General features: G+C 37.3%; 1 protein-coding gene across 1 annotated transcript in view; it reads left to right on the top strand.

The window, feature by feature from the left end:
* LOC107742950 (histone acetyltransferase type B catalytic subunit) overlaps nucleotides 1–13,232 on the top strand; it is a 33,505-nt gene that overhangs the window by 19,033 nt on the left and 1,240 nt on the right. Inside the window, exons 5-10 of the mRNA XM_016556034.1 lie at nucleotides 687–866; nucleotides 1,771–1,892; nucleotides 3,719–3,823; nucleotides 5,485–5,591; nucleotides 7,335–7,486; nucleotides 9,791–9,907. Coding sequence (XP_016411520.1) covers nucleotides 687–866; nucleotides 1,771–1,892; nucleotides 3,719–3,823; nucleotides 5,485–5,591; nucleotides 7,335–7,486; nucleotides 9,791–9,907 — 783 coding nt within the window. The remainder of the gene's footprint in view (nucleotides 1–686; nucleotides 867–1,770; nucleotides 1,893–3,718; nucleotides 3,824–5,484; nucleotides 5,592–7,334; nucleotides 7,487–9,790; nucleotides 9,908–13,232) is intronic.

Below are 13,232 nucleotides of genomic sequence, written 5' to 3'. Positions count from 1 at the left end.
TCAGCGCAGATTTTCCTCGCGCTTTGGACTTTAAACCCTGGTTAACAAGCAGATACGCCGTGAGTTCGTGCAGCGCTGTCAGAATACATGCAATGCGCGCGTGTATTAGAAAACATAACGTTCTGTAGTTTATTTACTAATTGTTTAAGGCCATTTCAATCATCATACAGTAACCAGCAACAATCACCCCTTCCTCTTCTCATTGAAGACATGCGCTGCAGCACTAAGCAGTCTCTCGCTGTCGGTGCTTGTAATGATTTTTGCGTCTTTCTCGGACAGTTTAAATGCTTCCACACTGCCGACATGTTTGTTGCATTATAAAGAGTGCGCGCCTCTCACTTTATGCTGGTTGCTATTTGATCGCGTCACGGCATTGTTCGGTACAATTTATTCGGTCTTTTCGCTTATTTTGCTTTTTTCGGCTGAATAATTTTGGTTGCCGAACATTCGGTGCATCCCTAACATATACACTCTTTTTTTTTCTTTAAACTGAGTAAATTCAGTGTGACTTCAAATTCACACGGTTCTTTTCTTGTGATTCTTAGAAGTTTAAATATTGACTTGGTTTCTCTTGTTTGAAGTGTAATATACACTCTGGTCTCTTACATAAATGCTGTTCTCTCGTTGCAAATGTTGGTAGTTAGTCATTTAAAGGCAGCTCGCTCTTTCTCTGTGCTTGTTCTCAGCCAGATGATGTGGAGGGCAAGATCAGAGAGATCATTCCTGCTGGTTTCTGCTGTAACACAGATGACTTCATCTCACTCCTGGAGAAAGAGGCCAACTTCAAACCCTTCGGCAGCCTGCTGCACACCTACAAAGTTCACAATGTGGAGGCAGGAGAGGATCTCACCTACCAGATACACAAGGTACAGAGTTTCCCACAGCATTTGAGTCACCGCTTTGACGGCTGGCAATGCCAAACTGGAATATGATCGAGTTCTCAGGCAATTGTACCAGCTTTGGCAGTGTGGATCGTGCATAGTGAAAAGTATTAGGCTATGGTTTTACTGATTCATGTTATTTTTTTTCTTGCTCACATAGACTTTGTTACCTGCAGAAAATGAAACATTTCAGAAGTGGAGAAAGTTGAATGAAAGATTATTGTATTTATAACTGTATACCCTGTCGCTTATGGTTTGCTGACTTTTACTTATTTTATTAATAAATGTGACCCTGGACCACAAAACCAGTCTTAAGTGTCAGTTTTGAGATTTTTCAAAATTGAGATTTATAGATCTGACAGCTGAATAAATAAGCTTTCCATTGATGTATGGTTTGTTAGGATCGGACAATATTTGGCTGAGATACAACTATTTGAAAATCTGGAATCTGAGGGTGCAAAACAATCTAAATATTGAGAAAATCGCCTTTAAATTTGTCCAAATGAAGTTCTTAGCAATGACTATTACTAATCAAAAATTACGTTTTGATATATTTACGGTAGGAAATTTACAAAATATCTTCATGGAACATGATCTTTACTCAATATCCTAATGATTTTTTTGGCATAAAAGAAAAATCTATAATTTTGACCCATACAATGTATTTTTGGCTATTGCTACAAATATACCCCAGCGACTTAAGACTGCTTTTGTGCTGCAGGGTCACAAATCTTATTGCTGCATCCTATTAGACTGACTTTTTCAATGAACCATGTTATGCAAAAGTGTTGTTAGGAAATGTTGCCACTGCACATTTTAATTACGTTCTAGCACATTTCCTTGTGAACAGTGACACAGCATGGATTTCATCTGCTGTTCATCATTTCAGGTGGATATCTCGTGTCCAGGGTTCAGAGAGTACCATGAGCGCTTGCAGACCTTTCTCATGTGGTTCATTGAGACGGCCAGTTTCATCGATGTGGATGACGATCACTGGGATTTCTTCCTCGTGTGAGTGTCTAACCCAGATCAGATTCGGATTCAATCTGTATCAGCATTGAAGTATTCTTATATTTGTCACATTTCTTCATAATAAAAGAACAGTCTCGATTCAGGGGAGACTATCGACAGCATGCGTGGCCTTCTGTTCATTACCACAGAAAATAATTCCTCATTTCTCAGTTTTTTTTTGTTTTGTAATGCTCTTCTGTCTAAAAGGCAAGACACAAACCGTTTAAAATACAGACCCTTTCAATAATATAACCACAAGTCTTCATATGTTAAAAATACTTAAAAGTTTGCATCATACATGCAAGGACGTCAGAACATGTTTACATCTGCCCACAAAAATGTGTGTCTGTAACTCATAACCAGCAGCAAAGTCCCTCTAGATCAGTAATCCCAGCACTGAACGGATCATTTAGACATCTGTACAGGTCAAATAACACTTTTTTGAGTGGTTTATATGAATAAAAAAAATGAAACAAACTTCATATTTCTGTTTTGAAACCTGCTGAAATGTCTTGCACCATAGACATCCATTGTATGTCCATTATTGTATGTGCAATTTATGTTTACTTTTTACAATCAACTAAAATCTAAATTATTGGCTGTGGTAATTGACAGCATGCCACTTACATACTTTAACACTAACATACTTTCCTCTTACAGGGATAGTTTGTCTCAAAAAGAAAATGTTGTCATCATTTGCTCAACATGTTGTTCCAAATGCATGACTTACTTTCTTCTAATCCATATCTATATCCAAGTCACCGGTAACTAGAATGGTTTGGTTAACAACATTATTCAAAATTATCTTTTGTGTTCTGCTGCAGAAAGTCATACAGTTAATGATGCCAAAATTATCATTTTTGGACCCCAGATGATACTTTTAATTAGATTTGTTAAGATATAAAAATGCAATATTCCATTGTTTGGCTCGGTATCCAATGTTTTTAGCCTATGGCATGTTAATAACATACTTTTTACATATTGTATAGTCCACGCAGACCATGGTAAGACTAATAAAGTTCTGTTTTTATGGACCTTTTTGTTTACCACTTAATTTAAATGTAAAATCTGTGTCCAGAAACAAAACCAATTGACAACCACTGACAGACAAATGCTAAATAAAGAGTCTCTCAGATATATTTCTCAGCGTTTGAACAAATGTAACTTGTTGGCAAAAACTCATGGCTCGTGTTGATAACTTCAGCAGGCAAAAACATGGAAATCAAGTGCTCTCACAAAGCCAGCGAGTGCCGATAAAAAGGTAGTGTCAATTAATAGTGAACAGTAACTTTCTGAACAATCTCTCTCTCTCACACACACGCACACGTGTAAAGCGTCCGAACGGGACGTCTCTCCTGCCTTTGTGGGGCCAATTATCAGGCTGCTTTAATTATATTTTCTCCTGCATTGAGGCAAATTGTTGATCTGGCAAGAGTTTCCTTTGTGCTGTTTGCTCTTGTGTTTCTTTCTTTCTTGAGTCAGGCCAAGAGGCTGAATTGAATGTTGTTGTCTTTTGAAACGCTGAATAATGAAGTCTCCAGCGGTAGCGAAGGGGACTCTGCCTGTGTTTTCTTTGCTTTGGCACCCATTAAAACAGACAATGGGCAAATGGACTGGAGTGATGTGAAGAGGCTAGATGCCTGCCTCTCTGCTCTAAGTTGCAGTGCACCAATTAAGTGCATAATGCATTCAGTGTCTCCAGCAGGTGCAGCGACAGGCCACTGGCCCGCCGCAGTGACGAGGGGGGGGTCCGGTGCATGGGAGCGTGCCTACGATTGACCTGCCCGCCTTTGTCATCTCTCTCTATCTCTCTGTCTTTCTTACAGATTCGAGAAGTACAATAAGGATGGAGAGACCCTCTACGCGACGGTTGGCTACATGACAGTGTATAATTACTACGTGTACCCAGACAAAACCAGACCACGTGTCAGGTAATTACTGAGGAAGCACATGCCCACTATCTGCTTTATTCTGCGAAAAAAGGAAAAGAAAATTACACATCTCTCTCTCCCTTGTCCCTAAAACTCCCAAATTACCGTCTTGCGTCTCTTGAGCGCCAGCCCCTCTCTGGGTATTATAAGACCCACAAATTCAGCATCACCCGCCCGAAAGCTGGTTTTGAAAACGAGTCTAATGTATTGATTGGCAAGACGCGCTAATGTTTCATTACGTTGGCCACTGCTGAATGAACACATATAACCTTTCGGAAACTGATGATATCATTGCTTACTGTATTTGAGAATATTTTTTTCGCAGCTAAAACGAGGCGGACGGAAGGAAGTGTGACGGTCTTTATTAGTAATTCTCAACTGGTGGGTCGCGACCCAAAATGAGTTCTGAAAGCAGGGAAAAAAGCATGCTAAATGCAAATAATGAATTGCAACTAAGTGCATAATGGTGTGTAGAATGAATAGGTTTATCAACTTTTTAATGGCAGGACAAAACGCTTCCATTTATTTTGTTGTTGATGTCAAAAGTCATGCTTCCAGTCGCTCTTTCTCTTGGTAATATGGCGAATATAATGCAATATTTAGCCCTGTTTTATCATATCACACTACTGCTGTTGTTTATGCATTTATCAAATTGTCATAGCCTATTAACCCTTTAAAACCAGCTTTGTCATATTTGATACGCCAATTTCTAAGGTCTCTAAGAAATTTGCTGTTGAACCTGTTGTGCACAATCTCTTACATGCCTTCTGTCGTCTGATTGATAGTTTATACTTTTTTTTATCAAATAAAAGTTCTTTTTAAATTGTAAAAACATCCCCCTTCAGGTTGATTTTTGTAAATTGAGCATAAGATTAACTTTTATGTTGCTAGTAATATTTACAGATGAACACTTGCTGGACTGGAGCAGCTTAGGATTGCTTGATTATCCATACAATCATCATTTTATTGGATTGCATTCTTTGTCCCGACAATAAAAACTACAGAGCTTTGATCATAAAACTAAGCATTTATTTTAAATATCAAATTACTAAGACATTATTGGGAGATATCAAGTGACAATTTTATATGCATTAATACAATGTATATGCAGGTCAGTAGTGTTATATTGTTAAAAAGATTTTATTGATTTACATTACAAGCAGAATTTCATCTTTTTGGCCATGTAGATATTAGAAACTGCACCAAAATGCATATATTTGCTAAATTTAGGCCTCTGAATAAAACTAAGGTGTTTTTTCCTCCTGAAGTAAGAGCTCCATATTCTCCTTTCCATTTTATGCGATTAACAATTTTGTTACAGTGTTGTGCCCCACTTGATGTTGAATGTAAAACATTGGTCTTTAAGCAAAACCTCTGGCCAGTAGTGTCAGTTTGAGTAGATTCTGTAAAGTCAGTAGTGTAGCATGTGTCTGAAGGGTGCTGGAGGTGTAACAGGCCTCTGTGTTTGCAGAACCATTGCTCAAAGACTTAAGAGCTCTAACCTTAAATTGGTATTGTGCCTAAGCATCTTCTCTTCTGTCCAGCATCACTAAAGCTTTTGTACTCTGTGTGTGTGTGTGTGTCTGTGTGTGTGCCTCTGTCTGTGTCTGTGTCTGTGTCTGTGTCTCTGTGTCTGTGTGTCTCTGTGTCTGTGTGTGTAGCCAGATGCTGATCTTGCCACCATTCCAGGGAGAAGGACACGGGGCTCAGCTCTTAGAGACAGTCCACCGATACTACTGCACTTCTGCTAAAGTACAGGACATCACAGGTATAAGCCGACACTGAAGCCTAGATTAAACAGTTAGGAGTCCTGTTTTGAGTAGTTTATTTCTGTTTTTATGGAGGTTTTTCCTAGTAAGTTTTACTAGTAGTTGTATTTGTCAGGATCACTATTACTGTTTCTCATAATTAAAGGTTAAAGATTTGAACCTAACCATTAATAAGTATTATTAGTTGGCTTGTAACTTGTCCCTCACGGTGCTACCCTTGTTGGACGATAAATGTGCAATCAGAAAACGTGAATGGTAAAAACAGTATTTTGTTTAAATACAGTCATTGACAATGCATTATAGATTTATAATATCAGCTATCAAATTAGTTTCTGGTCCTAACATAATTTAAATATCCATTATATATAATCTACATTATTACACGGCTCACTGGAATATTGCTGACCGTTGTTGTTTATTGTTTTTATATAGCTATGATAGTTCCATTTATTTCACTAAAATCTATCTATCTATCTATCTATCTATCTATCTGTCTGTCTGTCTGTCTGTCTGTCTGTCTATCTAGTTGTGTAATAAGTGGGATAATGTAAAGCCGGCTTTCACTTTGCATCAGGGTTCTCATCACACTTTCGGATTTATTTGGCAATAATATGCAAAATAACATGGGGAAAAAAACAACAACTTTTACATGAATTAATGCAGCCAAAAATTACAACATGAAAGTTCCAATACAGTCGATTATAAATTTGGCTTGTTGCTTTCTTGATTTTGATCTTAGAAATCATTTTCAAATGGTTTTATCTGAATTAAAAAAAAAGAATTATAGCCTTGCACCATTAGAGTGTGTGTTCAGAAAGTCAACCTGTATGATCACACATCCATTCTAATGATATTCTGTGTGTGAAAGGGAGAGAGGGCAAAGTGTTGTGAATTTTCTTTGGTAAGGCAGTTGTTGCTGTTGAGTTGCTCTGCCTTCAGTTTTGGGGAGGTGAGGGGATGTGATGTTAATTGCCGGCAGTTTGCTGCTGAAATGTGCTGGCCACATGCTGCCACTCACTCACCCCCTCAACAAAGACACAATTATTCAGAGAGAGATAGAGTGGGGGCGAACACACTCTACCAGATCTACCCAGCACTCACTGTTTTACTATTTCGGTTTATTTCTCTCTCTCTTTCTGTCCATGTATAGAGAAATAAATATAAAAGGTATTTATTTATTTTGCTGTGAAATAACTTTTTATCCCCCAAAGTGTGTAATTCAAGAAGTATTCAAGAACACAGTCAAAATGTAGTTATTGTGATAATGAAATAAATCAAACTTAGCAATTCTATCAATATTTTTTGCTACTTAAGATTAAAATATTAGACACTTTTAAAACATATTTTTCTTAATGCTCTTGTGTTTGTGAGGCAGTGCGTTCAACTTCAGTCCGATAGTACAGTCTTTTTTAAGTGCATTAAAATCATGATATTAGCTTGTTGCCACCATTTTTTTAAAAATGCCACCAACATCAGCAGAAATATATTGTAAATATTATCTTTTCTGTTTCTCTCTTCAGTCAGTGACTAACTACTAGTCAGTAGTTTTGCAAGTATTTGTTTCCCCTGATTACCAGAGTAAACATGCATTTAGCTTAATTTTCACCACTGATGCATTCAGCATATGTAATCAGTGTTTTCATGAAGGTTTGTCTGGCGTCAGTGCCTTCCTACTATATTTTACCAATTGAAAACTTTCAAGACTCTCACGAGTTGACTTTTCGTAATTGTCTGCTCTGCAGCGGAGGACCCGACTGAAAACTATGTGAAGCTGAGAGATTTTGTGCTGGTGAAGCTGTGCTTGACTCTTTCGTCCTTCTCCAGTGAGAAACTCTCTCAGGGCTTCAGTGAAGAGATGGTGTCTGAGGCCAGAGAGAAACTCAAGATCAACAAGGTAACATCTCTTGCAGGTTTACTTGCTTTATTATGTCTGTCCATTTTCATTAATAGCTATAGTCAAGAAAAGACATTAGGAGAACAGATGGGAATTAAATTTTTGTAGGCGTTAAAAGTCACAAGCTGGATTCAAACCTGCATTGCTCACGTGAGCACCACAGCTCAGTGTGTTATACATTGAATAGATATTTTAGAGTTTTAATGATTTTAATGCTTTATTTTGCTATTAAAGGGTTAGTTCACCCAAAAATTAAAATTAGCCTATAAATTACTCTACTGTATATGACTTTCTTCTTTCAGACGAATCCAGTCGGATACCCATACTGTGCTGCACATTATTGGCAATATTGAGCTGAAGCTTGACTTTGCAAATTTAAAATCGCAAATCAAATCGCAATCGCAATATCTGTCAAAAAAATCGCAATTTGATATTTTCGCCCAAATCGCACAGCCCTAATATATACCTAGGATGACTTGAGGGTGAGTAATTTATGGACTAATTTTCATTTTTGGGTGAACTAACCCTTTAAGTTTCCTGAAGACCATCCCAGTAGGCTAGCTCACAAGATATTTGAATAGCACCTGTTTTCAAACCTCATTAAATAGTTTGATTAATTTCAATGAATTTTGAACTGTTTGTTTCAGTCAAATTAGTGGTATGTGATTATCACGAAAAATGTTCTCAAAAGTTCCTGCGTGGCATTTTCTATGCTTTGAAATATTTTAGTTGAAAATATGTGTGCAGCACTGTTTATTTTACATGGTTATATTGGTGCATATCAGTTGAATTCATTAAATATCGTTCTATGTTTATTTATTGGGAAACTGAAAGTATGGTTATATAACAGTTTTTTTTTTTTACTCCGTTTTGTATTTTGAATATTTTTTCAGCTATTTTACCCAGCCCTATTTTTGCCTCGTTTCTTTGAAGCTTTACTGTTGCTGTATACTGTAAATAAAAAGCCAAGCAATTAAACAGTTAATTCTTCAAAGAGTTTGTGCATTTATATATAGAGGTAATGACCTGGTTTTCAACTTGTAATGCCCCTAAAGGTAGGAGTGAACATCCGTTTCCTCCGGGGGCCGCTGGCCATTAGCAGGTAGTGAGTGGGAGTGGGCCTAACAGTGACCCCTGCGGGACTCCTCTCTCTCGCCACTCCAGCCACTCTTTAACTGCTCCAATTATAACCCAGTATCCCCTTTTATGCCCCACAATCCCCTCTGTTCATGTTGTTTGTGAGTGTTTATCTCAGGGTGGTGCCTATGGCATGGCCAGGCAAAATGCTTGGCTCTCCATACTACCCTAGTGAGAACTGCGTGAGGTATGGTGGACCTCTCGGAGTCATGGTTACTGAAGGAGTCATGGTTACAGATTCAGAATAGCACGGGAATCCCAGAGCAAGATGCTTTTAACCCAGAAAAATGGACAAGGTTAAAGAATCGATCTGTAATCGCTGCTCTTTGCGGTTTCAAAACTGCATTATTCTCCATTGAGAGTTAGCATATGGACATTTGACGTTACACCTTATTGTAATGTTATATGCAACGTAAGATTTCATGTTTGATCAATTAGAAACAAATAATTTCTCTTCAGTATAAAAAAGACCTCCAACAAAACTTAGGATAGTTACCTACATAACACAGTGAACATTATTTCATGTGGTTAATTATGCATGATGTTCTTCTTTTGATTCAGGTTTTGACTTTTGCATTTGTGAATGTCACAGCTTATGCTTTATGGATAGCATCTGTGGCACACTGACAGTTTTTATGCTTTTCTTATGTAGCTGTGCTAGTTCTTAGATCTTGTATCACTCAGTGCTCTCTTTATTTTCACATGAAATCATTTAAAACCAATTCAGTATTTCATGTCCATGTTGTATTTATTTGTTTGGGAAAACAGCATAATTGAATGAATTTTTCACAGTCGGGCTGGTCATTATCATAAAATAAACCCCCTCAGGGTGATAGAAGGCCACTCAGCTTTGTTTCCTAATTGCCCTATCTGTGTTTATTTTGCAAAAATGTTGGGCTTCCTGAACTGGAATTACATTGGTAACACATAACCAGACTTTCAACTGAAAGTAGTTCCACTTCTAAAATACAGTATATTGGCAATGTTCACATTTTGAATAAAACATTTTACTAAAGAATCCATGCAAGTGCAAGAAAGTCTGAACCTCGCATATTCTGCTCAAGATGCCACAGATGCTGTCCCCAAACTTTAGCTTGAAAAAGCTAGAATATTTATTAAAGGAACAAAGCTTTACAGTATGTCTCTTGTATGCTGTCTAACTTTCAGAAACATGCACGCCGTGTTTATGAAATCCTGCGCCTCCGAAACACAGACATGAGCGATGAAGAGAAAGCCAGAGAATTTCGTTTGGAGGTGAAAAAAAGACTCTATGGACCCTACAGAGTAAGTGTGTGTTTTATCTGCTCATGTTAGCTGTAGGTCCATCCCTGTTTGTCTGCATTGACTGACTGCTTTTAAGAAGCAGAATGACTGCAATCTGACTCGGTACACGGAGTGCATTACCCATTAGGCGTGTAACTGCTACAACTCCCATGCAATGATTAGTCAGTTATAAAGCGCAGAGAGCGGAGCCTGAGCTTCGTGTGCTGAACATGGATTTCAAGAAACAACAAAACAAGTGAAGTCTTGCCAAAACAAACCCCGGTCGCGACTGCCAAGATCGGCCTGCTTGTATAACGTTCTCCAAACCGCACAGCTCAAACTACAACATGTGAAATGAAGCATTTCTGGACTTCAAAGAGAGCTGCACATTTCTAGCTGTGTTTATTTGTGCTGTATAAAAATGAACAGAAACAAAACTCTTTCAGTGCTGCTGTTCTGATATTCTGCAGTCTTTGTCTGGTATAATTTATTCATAGTTTTCGCCGTTTCCTGTGTGATCCTCTCACGCGGTGTTAAGAGCGAGAGTGACCCGAGGCCTCGGTCTGGGTTTGTTTGAGGGTATAATGGCTCACACCGGGCGGCAGCCGCAGTCTCCACATCCACACCACGAGCTCCATTCACAACAAGTGTCATTATTACAGATTTGCATCTGATTTAAGCTGAGCCATTTAGCAGGGAGAATGCAGCACCCAGTCACCTGCACACGGACGGACTCTCTCTAATCCGCTCTCTCTGCATGAAGACACGCTACAGTTGTGTATCTCAGGACTGGAGCTGTGCAGTATCACTAAATTCTTTTGACCTCAATAGTCATCTTTCTGCAGGCTTGTGTATGTGTTATAGTTATAATTTGACACGCAGTATTTTAATGTCTTAAGTAGTCATCCTTAAGCTCACACAACCTCTGCGATGGTTGTCAGAGAAACAAAATCTGTGCATTATCTTACTGGCCAAAATATTTAAAGAAATACACTACTGTTTAAAAGTTTGGCCTCAGTAAGAATTTTTTTTTATTTTTTTATATAAAGACTTTTACTCAGCAACAATGCATTAATTGATCTGAAGTGACAGTGAAGACTTTTGTAATGTTAAAAAATATGTGTATTTCAAATAAATTCTGTTTTTATATTTTTCAAATCATTTTTTGAACTTACTATTCATCAGTAAATTCGAAAAGAAAGCAAACGCAGCACAACCGTTTTCAACTGTGAAAAAACATGTTTCAGTGGTGCTGTAGTAAAAAAAGAATTATCATTTCAAATATCATTATTTTGTTCAAAGTTTGAATTTCTTCAATATTTTAAGATATTTTTCAGAATTTTTCTATAGTGAAAGCATATTATGGCTAGTAGCTGTCATGTAAAAAAAAAAAAGCAATTTATGACATTGTTTCTACTGTGGAACTCAAAATGAGAAAAAAATATATCATAATTCTCACACAAAACTGTCATGTGTATGTCTTCAGAAGTCTTGGTTCTTTTAGAATTCTTTGATTTTATTGTTATTATTTGAATATGTTGTAGTTACAGTATGTTTTCATTGTTTGGAAAAGAGCAACGTGAACATGCTGCTGAATTTCTCTTTTTGAGTTCCACAGTAGAATGAAAGTCAAACAGGTTTTGGAACTTTCCAGTTCTCTGGAGGTTTTTGTAAAATTCTTTCGCCAAAGATTTTATGCAATGGTCTTTATCTTTTCATCTTATTTCATTTATATTTTAACTGGATTAACTGTTTCTTTTCGCTGCATGTGTCTTGATTCTCCTGGGCTGTTGTGGTGATATTAGTCGATATGTTGCAGATAATGTGGTTTGATATGATATGTGCTTTGGTGCTGAAGCTCCAGCAGCGGTAATGTGTTGGATCAGAACCACTCTCGTGATGACACTGTCCAGGACAGAGAACTCTGACAGCACAATAACCGCACACACACCAGACGAAAGAGACAGAGCCAAAGAAAGAGTGAAAAACATGAGGCTGGAAAGGAAATAGAGCAGGATCTGCAGACCACATGCCTCTAGAGGTCTCTTTACTCTGATTGTGTTGCAGATTTTCCCGTCTTCACAACATCTTGTCTGTGTGTGTGTGTGTAGGTAGAGATGTAGGAGGTGATTCATTAATAATGAACTTGGCCCAACATTTCAATACACACTTGCTTGAAGGTCTCAGAATATCAGTAAATTGTTGTTATTGATATAAGATGGATTAACATTGCAATTCTGCTTGTTTGCCTTAACTTTAGACATTAATATCTCTAAAATAGGCATTTAGACCAAGAACATTTGAACATTGACTGTCACACTCATTGTGTAGACCGCATACACACAGTGTGAAGGTTTTTAAGTACAATTTTATGTATCCACTTAGTACCGAAGTACTAGATTCATGAAAATCCTCTTAAGAAGTAAAGACGTTTAAAATAAATTCTGAGAAGCTTATAAGAATGTGCTATTCCTGAAATGGATATTTTCATTTATTTATTTTATATAATTTTTTTAAGGAAATGTCTCCTTTGTTATGTAAATGTACGATGATTCTTTCTGAAGACTGCTGAATAACTCAATGTAGAAAACCTCAAAGACTGTCTTTTTGCACTCCCTGCAGCCATTTTTTCCCCCAGGAATTTAATATCTGTCTTTAGAACAATCCTAAGGAAAAATAAAAAATGTTTTGGGAACACAACATATTCTTAACTTTAATCTTAAAAGAAAAATGAAGAATAATTTTGTTCTGAAGGATGTCTTGTGAATCCAGCCTCAATACTTCTGACATCCCTAGATTTGCACACAGCGTCTCACTAAAGGAATTACACAACAGAGCTGTTCAGTCGGGATACCAGTTTGTAGAGCAACCCGACAGGCTAATTTACCATGGCTTCTCTCTGGATTTTCCCATAAGTTTTCAATAGTGGTTTTCAATTGTGGCAACATTTTGACATGTGTGTATCATAAATTACACAGAAATACCTCATATGTCAATTTTAAAGCTTTTTTTATATATAAGGGACATCAGTGGTCGGCTGATTTTTTCATGCAACGTGCTTCTGTTAGCAAATTGTGTTTTAGAAAAAGTAGATGAAGAGGGAAAACTGCTGATTGACGGCTTGCTTATAGTTGTCACTGCTTATGAAGCTAAGACAGAAGTATTTTAACAGAAATTTAGAAACATTACATGCAGAAAATAATGTTTTTCAACTGTTTAGTGAATATTTTATATATTATATTTAGTGTATATGTGACCCTGGAGCACAAAAGCAGTCTTAAGTCGCTGGGGTATATTTGTAGCAATAGCCAAAAATACATTGTATGGGTCAAAATTATCGATTTTT

The sequence above is a fragment of the Sinocyclocheilus rhinocerous genome, unplaced genomic scaffold, assembly GCF_001515625.1.
Source record: "Sinocyclocheilus rhinocerous isolate Xijiao unplaced genomic scaffold, SAMN03320098_v1.1 scaffold45, whole genome shotgun sequence".
Lineage (NCBI taxonomy): Eukaryota > Metazoa > Chordata > Actinopteri > Cypriniformes > Cyprinidae > Sinocyclocheilus > Sinocyclocheilus rhinocerous.
The sequence above is the reverse complement of the archived record's forward strand: the minus strand, read 5'-3'. Positions and strand labels throughout refer to the sequence as shown.